The sequence below is a fragment of the Lepisosteus oculatus genome, chromosome 10 (genome assembly GCF_040954835.1).
Source record: "Lepisosteus oculatus isolate fLepOcu1 chromosome 10, fLepOcu1.hap2, whole genome shotgun sequence".
In the NCBI taxonomy this organism is placed as follows: domain Eukaryota; kingdom Metazoa; phylum Chordata; class Actinopteri; order Semionotiformes; family Lepisosteidae; genus Lepisosteus; species Lepisosteus oculatus.
Genome location: NC_090705.1, coordinates 43,648,284 through 43,662,562, shown reverse-complemented (window position 1 = coordinate 43,662,562; position 14,279 = coordinate 43,648,284). Strand labels below are relative to the sequence as shown.

Here is a 14,279-nt window from a genome sequence, read left to right as displayed (position 1 = left end):
TTTCTCTCTAGTGAAAACACATGCCTCTCTCTATGGACTTGACATGTGTCTTTGATACCATCTGCTGAATCAGAACCATGGCATCCAAAGTTGAATCTCCTATCAATTTCTATTTACACTTGTTTGCAAACTTTGTAATTCTGAATAAAGTTTCTGCTTATCAAATTTCTTACTTTATTCTATGGAAGCAGTTTGACATTTATATGAAATTGCATGTCTTCTTCATTTTCATCTAATTCCAATTCAATTTCTCTTAAATTTACCATTTGCAATTTTATAAGTTTTTTTCCTTTCATTTCCAAAATGTAATGTTCAGTAACTTGCACAACTTCAACCCCTGTACTTCAACCATTTGATATTGATGTTTTTTACTACTAAAACTCTGTAAAATTAAAATCCTACAAGCTTCTGATGGTAGGTCAGATGTGCGCATCAGTGCTTCAAATTGATTATTTCTTGGATAATACATTTTGTACAATATATGCATCCATGACCTGACTGAACAACAGAAAAAAAGATATTAGTGTGTACTATAATATCCCAATTCTATTGTAATTTTCAATTCAGCTCTGTGTTTGAGTCATCCCCAAATCTACTGGGGATTCTACAGCATACTGTATCCACAATCCTATATTGATTCTTAACTCTTATTTAGCCCTGATTTCAAATTCCATAGTGTACAACAACTTGAAAGTGGCACATGTTTTAAAAGTCTAGTTGAATATCTTTGAAGATGAAGTTAGGAGATATGTGCCTTTATACAGCTTTATCTCTGAGCTATTTTGAAAGATCCTTGAAGATATTGATGAACTTAAAGCAGCAGTTTTATTCAAACTCAACAGTGAAACACAAATCAGAGGACACACCTTGAAACTATTGGGAAGTACATTTAAAACAACATGAATCATGATTCACACAAAAGGTAAAAAGTGATATTTGTAATAGGTTGTTTGTTTTCACATATACAGTAAATGCTGTTTTCAATACAGAATATTTGGATGAAAGTAACAAAATCAACGATTTCATTTTGTTGAATGCATTTAGTAATCTTAACATATCCTTGAGTTATGTTGGTGTTGTCAATGTCCTCTTCAGTCTTAGTCTTGTTTAAATTGGACTACAGCAGGAACTATAACCTTAAGATAAAAATAGAACATGGGAACAAGCTTAAAAACAAAAACCCATCATGAGTCCAAATCAATATTGGTCCACATTTTGTATTTGGATGAACAGCCTGCATATAGTATACCCAGTTTTGTGCTACTTAAGAAAATTGACTACAATGGGATTACTTAAGAAAAACATAACCAAGCAGATTAATAAGAGCTAATAGTATTTGAAGGGATTGGCTGTTGAGATGTTGTTTTTTTTAGGTTGCTAGATATTATAATTATAAACTCCAAGGAATCCTTTGTGTTGCAAGGCATTAATGAGGGAGATGAGGAAATACTGTATTATAAGGAAACAATATTTGAAAGTTTTCTTCCCTGATGTTCTAAGATACCTCTTAGATGCAATATCAGTACACACTGTATAACCAGACTAAAAAGCATGTAAAAAAATGATTTTGGTGAGAAGAGTTTTGTGAATGAAGAGGTTGCAGTTTAATTAGCTTTCATGCCTCAGTGTTCTCTACCTCTGGAGTTGTGCTTTATCTTAATACTTTAATGATCAAGATCTTGCATTAATAACAGTGTGAACTTTGGGTTTTAAATGAAATCGGCAAACTGATTTTTTAATTATATTTCTGATAATTTGAAAAGTCCCCTTTTAATTTATTCTGTAACCTTACGTCTAAAAACAATAAAATTAAAGCCTTGTCATAAACAGTATACACCCCCCTATGTTTTTGATATTTTGTTCTTATGGATGAAGTAATATGTTTTTGTATTTACAATATGTACTACTATACTTCACCTTGTCTTTCTAGAACATAGAGAAAGACTTAAAAAATACATAGAAAAAACATTGAAAATACAAGCCTAGATATTCTGACCTCTTTCTGTCTTCCCTTCATTTACACCATATGAGCACTTATGCCCTGAACCCTTCAATTGCTATTTTCAGACATTTGGCAAAAACATTCATTTAAATAATACATCTTGGATAAATCTGAGAGAAGATTAAGGTGTTTCACCAGCTTTTCAGAAACAGTTAGCAACAAAATAGGATGCAGTGTGGTGATATATCCAAGGTGAAAGAATGATATTTTTACAATATTTTTCACATGTGGGTGAAATGTCAAGCTCAGATCAAATACAACCCCCAAGTTTTTCAATTTAGATTGAAATTTAATATAGTGCCATCCACAGATGAGGTTACTGCGTTGGCTTTACAAACTTCATTGGAGGTGCCAAGAATCATGATTCAGTCACAGTTTAAGTGAAAGAAAGTTTGAGTTATCTACTGTATGTGTTCTATGCCATAGATGCAATTAAACAGAGCAGAGACAGCCACTTCTGTATCGGGTTTAGTATAAATGTCAATTTGAGAATCAGCAGCATAGAAATGATAATTTAGACCATGTCATCTTAATAGCTGAGCAAGTAGGAACATGTACTGGGAAATGTGGAAAATGCTAAATACTAAGGGGCCCAGTATCAAGCCCCTAGGAACACCAGAACATAAAGACATAAAGAAAGTAGTTTGACAAACTCACCTAAAAAGACCATTAGAATTGAGGGTCTATAAACAGTAACAATGATAGTAGAGTGGTAAATGGAGACATTTAAAACAAGACAATTCAAAGAAGAGAGCAGAGGTACACTAACGAGACTTATAAATTAGGAAAGAAGATTATAAATAACTGTAAAGCTGGAGGGACAATCTTGTTATGCAAGAGAATTATTGTCTGTACCAAGTTTCAGTCAAGCACAAAAGATCAAGTGATCATCACTGATGATGATTATATGTTTTTAATCAAGCACTTATACTAGGATTAGAGTGATCATTTGCACTTCTTTTCTAATGGCTTCACCATACAGCAGTCCTAAATCTTTATTGAAATCTTTTTAAGAGTTTTAAGCTCTCCTATAGCCATACGAGTACTCTTGTCATTGTACTCCATATTCTTCCAATTTCAATTTCTGCATTATTGTACTGTATTTGCTTATCTTTTTGGCTTTCTTCAGTATTTGATTAACCTCATTTGTAATAGCTACATTGGTCTTTTTTTTTACTCTTTTACTGTGGAATGTGTCATATTAAAAGACTGAATGCCAGGGAAAGTAAACTGCAGGTGAAGCATGTGAAAGGAATAAAAAATGTCAAAAAGCCACCATTCCTATAGTGGGGAACCCCTGGTTACTATTAATAATAATAATAATAATAATAATAATAATTGCTTACACTTATATAGCTCTTTTCTGGACACTCCACTCAAAGCGCTTTACAGGTAATGGGAACTCCCCTCCACCACCACCAATGTGCAGCATCCACTATTGTTACCATTTGTTGTTACCGCAAACCATGGTGTACTCACAACACAGTACTGCTGTAATAACTTTTTATGATAAAGTAAAGTTTCAACATTCACGGGTTCAATTATTTGGAAACAAAGGACTCTGGGATATAGTTGGGTTGCCATGTGAAAAAAACGTTGCTGTACAGGGCTGCAAGGTAGTTTTCAAATCTCATGTGCTGGATGAAATTTGGGTCTTTCTAGCTAGCACGTGAGCCTCATCCTACTCATCTTCACATAAGCACCCTACACTTCAAACCAGTCCAGAATGATTTGCCCAGTCACCCAGGCCATCTTATGTGACTGCCAGTTAATGGGCAAGTGTTCTTATTCTTGCCCTGTAGTGCCCTGGGGTTCTCAGACAGGTATAGAAACCCTGCTTTTCACATGTGACAGGTCATATGACTGCAAACAAGTAGGGTCACTTTTCCCACATCAATTCCTGGTGCTTGCTTCTCCTCCTTTGAAATGTTTGTCTGAAAAATAGGGCTATACTAACCTATATCCTTCTCATCGATGAGCTGCTAAGGTTCTCAGGAAATGCTTCAACAGCCAGGTGATCAGTGAACTCCTCGTACTTTTTAAGATTTTCTTTTTGACAAATATTAAATGGTGTTTATTTTGAAGTGTTACATACACTTAATTTCACTTGCCACCTTATTTAGCTGGTATGTTATGGAAAAAGCTAAATAAGGGGTTATTACAGTAAATGCCACAGGATTATTTGAAAATATAAATTTAACAAACCATGAGACCTTACTGTAATGTGAAAAATGTTCATACAGACCTACTAAAATACAATAATTATAAAGCAATAAAAACTAAATATTTTTGTCATTTGTATTTCTGCCTGGGATGTATTTGGATTATATTCATGAGCTTTGCATTTGTATATAGTATTATAAAAACCAAGAGAATTATTAAAGGATAAAAATAACATTTTAAACAATAAATGTTTATAGTATCTCTTTCCTGTCTGCATTGTATATTAAATAGCATGAGTCTCTCAAGTCTTTTTTAACAACCCATTTGTCTTAAGATTCACGTAAGCTTTATCTCTTAAAACCAGCACTGAACATCCAACAATTTTTCTTCAAGTAGGTGAATTGAAGCAGGTCTAAATGCATGTATAATCTGGATGTAAAAGACCTAGTTGAATTCCGCATAATTATTCTCAGGGATAACTGACTTCTTAGATTGTTACAGGGAACTAAAGAAAAAAACTGTATATGACAAATGTGCAAATAAAATCTTGACTTTATGGCTTGAATTGAAAGAAGCTAATTTGTATTGCATTGATGTACGTGATTGTTCTTTTTAGTTAAAATGTTGGAAACAATAAACCATCATTTGAATTAAATGAAATGTTTATTGTGATTGTGGCAGATCTTACATGTTAATTCTTTTTTGTAAATGTTTTGACCTAAAACTGTTACTTTTTGAGCATGTACCATAAATGTGCTGTCTAGGGCATTTTAATGTATCTTTCTTATATTAATGCAGAATGTGAACATCGGGACCTAACTATGTGAATGAAATAGCTGAACCAATATCAGAGGCTAGTTCTACGGCAGGTTAAACCCAAGGTCATTTCCCTCTAAAGAAGGAAAGGGTGTTGAAGACTAAACTATGGGATGCTTAGTATTATTTTTCAAGGTACCTGTATAACAATAGTTTTTTAGGGTGTTTTTTGTTTTCTGCATCTAAGAAAGACATCACATGGTGATGTGGATCTGACTGATATTGCAAACAACTAATTAAATAAGACACACAGGGCATAAATCTTTGAACCACTGTGATTTTTAATTACTCTTTATGTTAAGTTGTTCTTAACATATAAACTAGTGAGCAACCTTATTTGCTCCCTGCCAATTAAAGATATAAAATACCAGTAGCTTCTTTCCACATTATTTCCTGTGGTGAGGGAAAGGCTGTGGTAGATAAATCAATAGATTACTGCTAGAAGTATTGCAGAGCACAGGATGTAGATAATGAGAATGTTTCCAATCACTTTTACAGTTCCATTGCTTAATTACTAAAAAAACACCTCCCAGTGGGTTTGATAATGGTCTTTTGAGAACAACAGTTTCTTTTGAGGTAGAAAACACAGAGAATAAACTGTACAGATACAATGTTTTATGAGGTGGATACATTTTAGTAAAGTTTCATTTAATGTTAAAAAAGTGGCATTGATCACTTTTGGGTTTGCAGGCTTGCAGGAGACATTGTCTTTAGATTCTCTATGTGATTATTTCCAGAATCAAAAACATGGTATCTTAACATAGCAATCATATTTTTAGGAGCAAAACTGAATCCTTGACAACTAAGGGGCCAATTAAATTGCATTGGTCTTAAATACAGTATCTACGGCGTGAGTACTTTTCATCTAACAAGAGGGCAGCCAATTATTTTAAAAGGAGTCTTGTCATTATCTGAGATTCATATATATACAGTATATTTCTCTAATAATACCACTCAGAAGAATGAGTAGTATACAGTACAGCCAGGCGATGAATAAGAATAAATGTTTTGCTGAAGCCTATGAGAATAGAGTGTGTTCTCTGCAAACCGTAGACTGCACAATACTAAAGTTATCAGTTATGCAATTCATATCAACATCTTAGAAAACTGCTTTATGGAAAGCATAGGTAACTTGCATAGGTAAGATGTGCTAAACAATCTGTATTAAATTAATGTTACTTTCACAATTCTAAAATTGGCTTTTATGCAATCTCTTTCATACCAATTGCCTAGCACACCCTAATAAACCTTTCAGTCCATAATCAAACCCAAGGCTTCTGATCTGTGAGGAAGCACTGTTAGCCCATATGTAAAATCAGTACTCTTATAATTTCATAGACAAGAAGAGGCTATGGTAGATGTGCTAGTAAAATTTGTAGAGTTACAGATTTGTTGTTTTGTCTTAATGGAATGTTCAGTATTCTTACTGACGACATACACCTAAAAACAAAACCTCTAGATTATAAATGCCATTTCTACTTATGGCATTTAATCAGATGCTTTCATCTGGAATCATTTTATTATGACACGGGACAATGCACCTCTCCATCAGTATTTTTCTCTTCAAAGATAACAAACAGCTTCTATCAAATATTAAAATTGCCGCTGCTCTTTTCCTCAATTTTGAATATTACCAGGACTAGATGTTCTCATTTTCTTTGATGTGAATGTAGACAGGATTTGTGAAAGAACCACATGATTAAAAATGAAGCATCAGTACTGTTTATCTATAATAATTTAATATTAAAATGTGTATGTAGTTTTCACTTATCATGTGTGGAGCACTGAATTATGTTATTTAGAATGTAGATAACATTGTTATTAATTTATAATAAGAAAAATACTTGTGTTTGCAAGGAAACCTCATCTAGAGCTAACACTGTTAACAAAAGTGCTACAGTATGTAGCCGAGTTAAAAAATAATACAATAGTACAAGTTAAATGCCATATAGATAAATGCAGCACTATTATAGTAAGCATATGAAAGTATGTTATACAATCAAATAAAAACTATATGATTAAATACCAATAGTGTGTCCACTTAAATACAATATATAAACTAAACTTGTGTAATTCAAAATTGTTTAACCAATTAACAGATCCTTAATGCTTTAATTCAGTGTGTTAAATCATTTCCCCTCATTTTATTAAGATGGCACCATACTTTTACTGAAATAGCATTATTATACTGTTATAAAGAATAAATGTTATGTTTAATATAATATGTTGTGGTTATCCATACAGAATTTTAGATTGTGTATTGATGTTTTATCTTTGAGTAAACAGCAGCACAAAAATGCAGAAACACTCAGAAAAAAATCCACCTTTAGGCAACTTAAGAAAAAATGTAAAAAAATAAGTTATCATAATCATTGGCACAACAGCACCATCTCCATCCTACATCTCAAGCACAGTGTTAATACCTAGGGTGATTTTGGTATTAATGACTTCTAAGAAGTAAATAAAAACTGTTATTGCCATCACAATGAGGGAATAATCTGGCATTGGACTAGGGATTTTTACGTTTCAGTAGTGAACCATTTGAGAATAAAGTAAACTAGTGTGTGTTTTCATCACTGTTAAGAAAAGGTAAGGGCTCTGAAATACTTTACATTTACCGTTAAGATTTTTTGGAGAAGTTAGGAAAACATTAATTAAAAAGTCTGAAATATTATATAACAGTAAATTAATTGGTGATAAGAATTTTTGGAAGTCTTTAAAACACTACCATTCACATGAATATTGTGAGTGATCCAGTCTCTCGCATTGCATACGTCAGCATACTTTACATATTTAAATATATACTCCTATTATGATACTGCAATGAGATTTAATTAGAAAACTCCTGGTAACATTGTATTTTGACACAGGAGTGATTCCAATTGAATTTATTTTTGGGGGCATGTGTCAGGACTCCTTAACCTGTTAGAGTTACTGGAAGACCTAAAATGGTAGTATGTTTTGTTGATCAAATGACATTAAGTCAGATTATGTAATTGTAGAAAATAATATGGATTTTATATTAACTTGCTTTTCAGTATATGTACAGTATTCTAACTGTTCACCAATGTATGCACACCATAAGTAATGTGTGCATTTATGCCCCCCTGCTGCGAAAACTTTTAAATAATAAAATAGAAGATGGCAGACAAAACATTCTAAAGAGAAATAGATGGTATTCAAGTTGCTTTCTAATATATTGCGTGATTGATGTTTTTTTTTGTGATATCACATTACTGATTTAATCAAGGGAAAAGCTGTATAACAAGTCTGTCTTCATAATGTTGCTATTTTTACCCCTTTTATGCTATTTGTTAAAAGCTATTTTATTTTATTTTAAAAATGCTTAGGGATTATTATGGAGCTGTTTAAAGAGTACTCCTTTCTTTTAAGTGACCCTCATTAGATCTTAAAGAATAAGAAATGATAAAAGTGCAAGCCTTTCATGATAATTTCAATAGTCAAGTGTCTAGGTTTCTGAAAACGGCTAAAAGCAAAGTTTTTTTCTCAACATTCTTTGCCAGTATTTTAACAGCATGTCCGGCCTTAGGAAAAATGGCTCCCCACATGAACTTGTATTTTCACTCTTCACACACATCTAAGTGCTTAGTGTCCTTAGCATCAAAAGTTGAACTTTTTGGTCACAATGAGAAATATCTTGCATTGTTAAAACAAAGCACTCTCTTATAATAGAAAAGAACATCCTGACTGTGAAGCATAGTGGTGGGAGTGTCATGATTTAGGACTGCAAATTCTCAATGGGAATCCATTTTCCGGGCCATCCATTTTGTGAGCTCAAACTGATCCAAACTGGGTTATGTAGCTAGACGACAATCCTAGGCATACATGGCTGAAGAAGAAATCTCATTTTGGACTGTCCAAGTTCAAGTCTGGATATAAATGAAGCTGTTCATGCAAGAAAACCCTCAAAACTTGAAGCGAGTCTTTAAGGAATAATTAGCCAAAATTCTCAAATGAGTCGTGTTAACAGTTACAGGAAACATCTCTCTGAAGTCATTGCTGCTGGCAGTACTACTAGTTACTGAAATGAGGGATTTACATATTTATTCACACAAGTACATTTGTTGTTGGGTCATTTTCTTAAGTAAATAACCCAAATGTATCTTATGTCTTTGTGTCATACATTTAATATCTTCACCTTTTATGAAGACCTTGATAAAGATCTTATCTTATTTTAGGTCTAAAATATATCTGGGGGTTCGTACACTTTTTGTTGGTACTGTATATGCAGCACTGTAAGACTATGCAAATGCCACTTCCAAACATAAAATTACATGAGCTCACTATATTGTCAAATAATTACTGAAATAAGTGAATCATTCTGTCAACACAGTATATCCATATTCTTCACGTAAAGTATTAAAGTCTTGTTTTAATCTGCTTATTTCCCTCCAGATTTTGGCCAATATCATAATCTTCATCTGTGGGAACATGGCCGGGGCCTATCACAAGCATTTAATGGAGCTGGCTCTGAAACAGACTTACCAGGACACCTGCAACTGCATCAAATCTCCCATCAAGCTGGAATTTGAAAAACGTCAACAGGTTTACTTATTATTAACGCTTTTCATATAGAGCAAACCCATACATTTTATTAAAATAGCAAATGTTACTTCGTTTTTAAAATTTCTACTGGTTCCACTTTGTGTGCAATCAACCTTATTGCATAAAAGCACACTTCTGAAAACAGTCACAGACAAAAATATTTATCTAATATGTTGCATTAGAGGTTGTGTAGCGTAACCTACCTGAGATAACTGCAGCCTGACCATGAGGATGAGGCTAACTAAATTCCCCTTCACTTTCCTGAAGAAAGAGCTACTGCAAGAGAGTAGATGGGGGTGGCAGTAGATGGTGAGAGAGATGTGCCAAGGGAAATCCAGAAAGTGAGGCAGATATATGCATAGGAAGGAGAGTGAAAGAAGTCAGATTTTACCTTCCTTTTAAATGTTAAAAATTCAATTTGGGTCATTTAATAAGTAATGTGGATTTGTCATATTACTTTTTCTCTGATTCAGATTTCATCTCTCTATCAGCAACAACGGTAATATCAGGTTAACCATCTTTCTAACAATTGAAAAAGTAGAATTCTTAAAATGATTGCTTGGGGGTTTTATATGTATAGCAAAGATAATACCCACAGCAAATGAGGAAATAACAATTAAACGGCTACTTCATTAAAAAAGAACCAAAGGCATTTAAGATTTGTCCCACATGCCTCCTATTTATCGAATAATTAAATATAAAGTCCCTTGCTGGAATAACAGAATATCCTGGAGTAATGATTTACTTAGAGTAACAATATCAAGCCTCTTTCACAGATAGTTTCCAAATGAACAAGTAAATTACTTGTTTAATTCTCTTAGTATAAAACTGAGGATACTGTAATGAAATTAAATGAATTAACATTTTAATTGATTTGAAATAACATTTACAATGCTTTTATAATAATGTTTTTATAGTTTCTGAATGAGAAGTCTTTTTTTAAAGGAATGTGTTTCTAAGGTACAGATTCAACCAGAAAATAGAATTGGCACACAAGCAGGCAGCTCACCATCACTTTAGATTAAAAAAAATAAAATTACAAATAACACATTATTAAACCAACATGCAAATTGGTAATTGAAAAAAACTGTACTTACATTGACTATTAAATGGATTAAGTGTCTTGGCCAAAAATGCAAATGGGAAAACCGTGCTGTGGATTTACAGGAAGATACTGTAACTGACAACTGTCACCATATCTTTCAACTTGTTGCAGTCAAGGGAAATAAGGCTTTGATATGTATGGAGGTCTGTGAAGATTAATGCAAAACGTAAGAAGGTGAACTGATTTCTCTAAGGATATGAGTCATGCCTCTGAATAATTGAACTTACTTTATTCTCAGCAATAGCAGCTGATTCTTGAACAAACATCACCAAAATGTGAAAGAAAATGAGGTACTGTATCATCCATTAAATATAGAATGTCTCTTTTGGTTTTCATCACACAACTGAAATCCTGAGAAAATTTTTACTTACATGGACAAATTTTCAAGGCAAAAGCAAGGTTATTTTTTTACTGCTGAAAAAGAATTACTTATTTTAAAGTTCACAGTTCATTCTTAATTCACTTTGGCAACTTACAGAGTATATACAGTATAGTAATTTCATATTCGAATGGATTTCTCGATTACTGTAATTACAAATTTAAAGTTATGCCAGCAATGGTTTATAAATTGTGTTCAGTCATTGAAAATATTATTTACTGACTCCTCCCTGAACTTATGCAGTAGTTTCAATAAGAATATATTCTCTGTAAGATGAGCAGGGATGACATGTAGTGTCTTGTCCTCAAAGAGGAGTGAAAAGGTACAATATATATTTCTCCAGGCTCTACAAGAGGATGCTGGTCTCTACAATATGAAATCTGATGCAAAAGGTTTCAAACTGCAAATATGCAAAATCACAAATGCATTGCTTCAAATGGTATTTCATTTTCATAGTAGGTCTCCGGTTTAACTCTGTTGATATCATGTGATTGTGCCCACTACAGAAGTGTCAATTTGTTGCAGTTAAAATTGATAACAGTCTTGAAATGTCCATTATGTAAATTAGTTTAATTTCTTATACCTATGTAATGTCACCCCTTTCTTGCTATGATAGTTTAATCACAGCTTTATACAGTACATACTACAGACAAACAATATTTCTTTGATAGCAAAGATTGAAACATGGTATTGTTCGATAACATTAAACTGAGAGCAGTGGAAGAACTGCAGCCATGCAGTTGGAACATGAATCTTCAAGTGCAGAGAAGGCTGGCCAGGTGTAGGGCGCTGGGGTCCCAGAGTTTGAATGGGACAGGTTTCTTCCCGAGAAAGGGAACACTGGACATGGAATGATGACCCAAGTGGAGTCTACCAGGGTTCCAAGGAATGAGAGGAAATCTGTTTAGATTGGCAAGGAAGAGCACTGGAAAATTTAGTTTGTTAGGAAATTTTCTGTCCAGCTTTCTCAGGGGAGTAGAGGGTTGAAGAGCTCTTGTGAAGGACTATCTTTTTAAATGCAAAGCAAGTACTAATAGTTTTATGTAGAGATGGTACAAATCCTGCCTTCATGATCAACTGAAATAATAAAACGCATACCAGTGCTTAGACACTATAACATTACAGAATACAGAATGTGCAAAAAATGTTGTTTTTTTTTAGATAACACTGTTCTGTCAAATCACCTAAGCAAAATCCAAGAATAAATCTATTTAAAAACAAATTCCGAAAAGGTGAATGTACTGTGAGGCTCTATGTGCAATTTAGATTAATCCCCTTTTGGTGATATCTGAGGATGCTTTAATATTGTGAAACTGTAATATTGTAATGTCTATTGATGTATTGATCTTTTGTAATGTCTCTGAGCGTACCTTGAAATCAGTGAATGCTGACCTCCTGTTAGTTTCTAAAGTCCATTTAAATAAGGAAGAAAGTCATACTCCTTTGGGAGCTAAACAGAACCCACTTACTACAAACAGTACATTGGTTTTGGAATATAACCCCTCTTTACATCAGGCACTTTACATTATCTACTACAAAAAGATCATTCAAATATAATTTAATATCATATTTAGTTGAGCGTGTTTAACTTTTTTAATTGTTTTAATTATAATGAGTGAGGGGTGGCCTATTTAAGTGTGAGGAGTATTAGAAAACTGGGTTCACATCCATTTTAAAGATCCTAAAGTTCAGAGCAAGTTACAAGTTACAAATAACAAACGGTTTTACTCTCCTTTTCTCTCCTGAGTGATTAACTGTGGAGTGTGTTTTAGGTAGTCAATGTGATATGACTGTTTGTCTAAACACAAACCATAGGGACTGTGCTGTTAAAGAGTGTGCTGTACCTGACTTTGCAGAATATATGGAATGCAGAAAAAGACATGAATATGCAGCTTCAATAGGTCGACTATGGTAGTGTATGGACATAGGATTATGCATTGGATTTCACAGAATAGGAGATTTTCATTTTTGTTAGACTCAGTAAGTTTGTTTAAAATATCTTTAAATTGAAAAATGTAATGCTGCTGTGACTTTGGTAAATGGTGTTCTGTGTAATTTCAGCTAAAGTTTAGTACATTATAACTGTGTTAATTTCATTTTATAATAAAATAATGGACACTTAATTTACAGATTTAATTGTATCTCCACTGACAAGTCGATTTATAAAAATTAGGGTCAGACATCTTCAGAAGATCAGTTTCAAATCAGTATTATTTCAAGTGTCTGGTTGGGATAATATTGAGGACCAACTAATCCAAATGCTAATTTGGAAATTACATGCATTCCCTCAAGTCTAAGTAGATAAAGAGGTTAAGACCTGAACCATGCCTTATGCTATGTTCTGCTGCAGAGATATAACGAAATGTATTAGGGCGGAAATTCCAGGCGGACATTGTCTAAAAAGGTCTCGGACAGTAATAGGTTAAGTTATTGCCCTTGATAATGTGAAGAAGAGTTGTACTAACTTGCATGTTCCCTCACTGTGATCGGTGGCAGGAATAGTAAACAGCTCATCAGTATGATTTACTTGCTGTGCATGATAATAAAGTACCAACATTTGCTTTGTATGCTGACAATTTTAAATGTTATTTTTTTCGTGATTTTGCACGTCTCTACTGCATTAAGTTGTGAGACAACATTTTTAAAGGAAGCTATGAAACACACAGACTGTGCTGCACTTCTTTCTACAAAGGGTCATGGCGTTAAATGGTGAAGTCAGTTCCATTGTTTCTTTAAAGAAACATCTGAAAGGATTTGAGATGAATCAGCTACTGAATACTAAATGAGTTCAAAGAGTCAAGATGCATGTTAATTTAAATAAACAATATAAATAACCATTTACTATAGTATTACCCAGTGTACTATATAGAAAATAATGTAATATTTTATTATTTTATGAAACATCCATGTTAAGTCTGGTCATCTTGCAGAGTGATTTGATATGAACTAGAATGTCTTTAAATTCTTAAATATGAAATTCCATCGATCCATCTATTATCTATATTTCCTAATACAGGGTCACAGATGCCGGAGTTTATCCCAGTAAGCAATAAGTGCAAGACGGAATACACCATTGCAGGGCACATACCTGTACAAATCCAAACATGCACATATTCACACCAGGGCTCATTTACATAGAAGCCAGTTTACCTATGACCATGTCTCTTGATGGTGAGTGGAAACCAGAGAACCAGGAGGAAAACTATGCAAACACAGAGAGAACATAAAAATGTCATACAGATAGCACC

General features: G+C 33.4%; 1 protein-coding gene across 5 annotated transcripts in view; it reads left to right on the top strand.

The window, feature by feature from the left end:
* Nucleotides 1-14,279, top strand: part of LOC102696921 (adenylate cyclase type 2) — a 105,848-nt gene that overhangs the window by 53,644 nt on the left and 37,925 nt on the right. For all 5 annotated transcript variants that reach the window (XM_015357092.2, XM_069195269.1, XM_015357091.2 and 2 more), the window contains one exon: nucleotides 9,398-9,547. In XM_015357092.2, coding sequence (XP_015212578.2) covers nucleotides 9,398-9,547 — 150 coding nt within the window. The remainder of the gene's footprint in view (nucleotides 1-9,397; nucleotides 9,548-14,279) is intronic.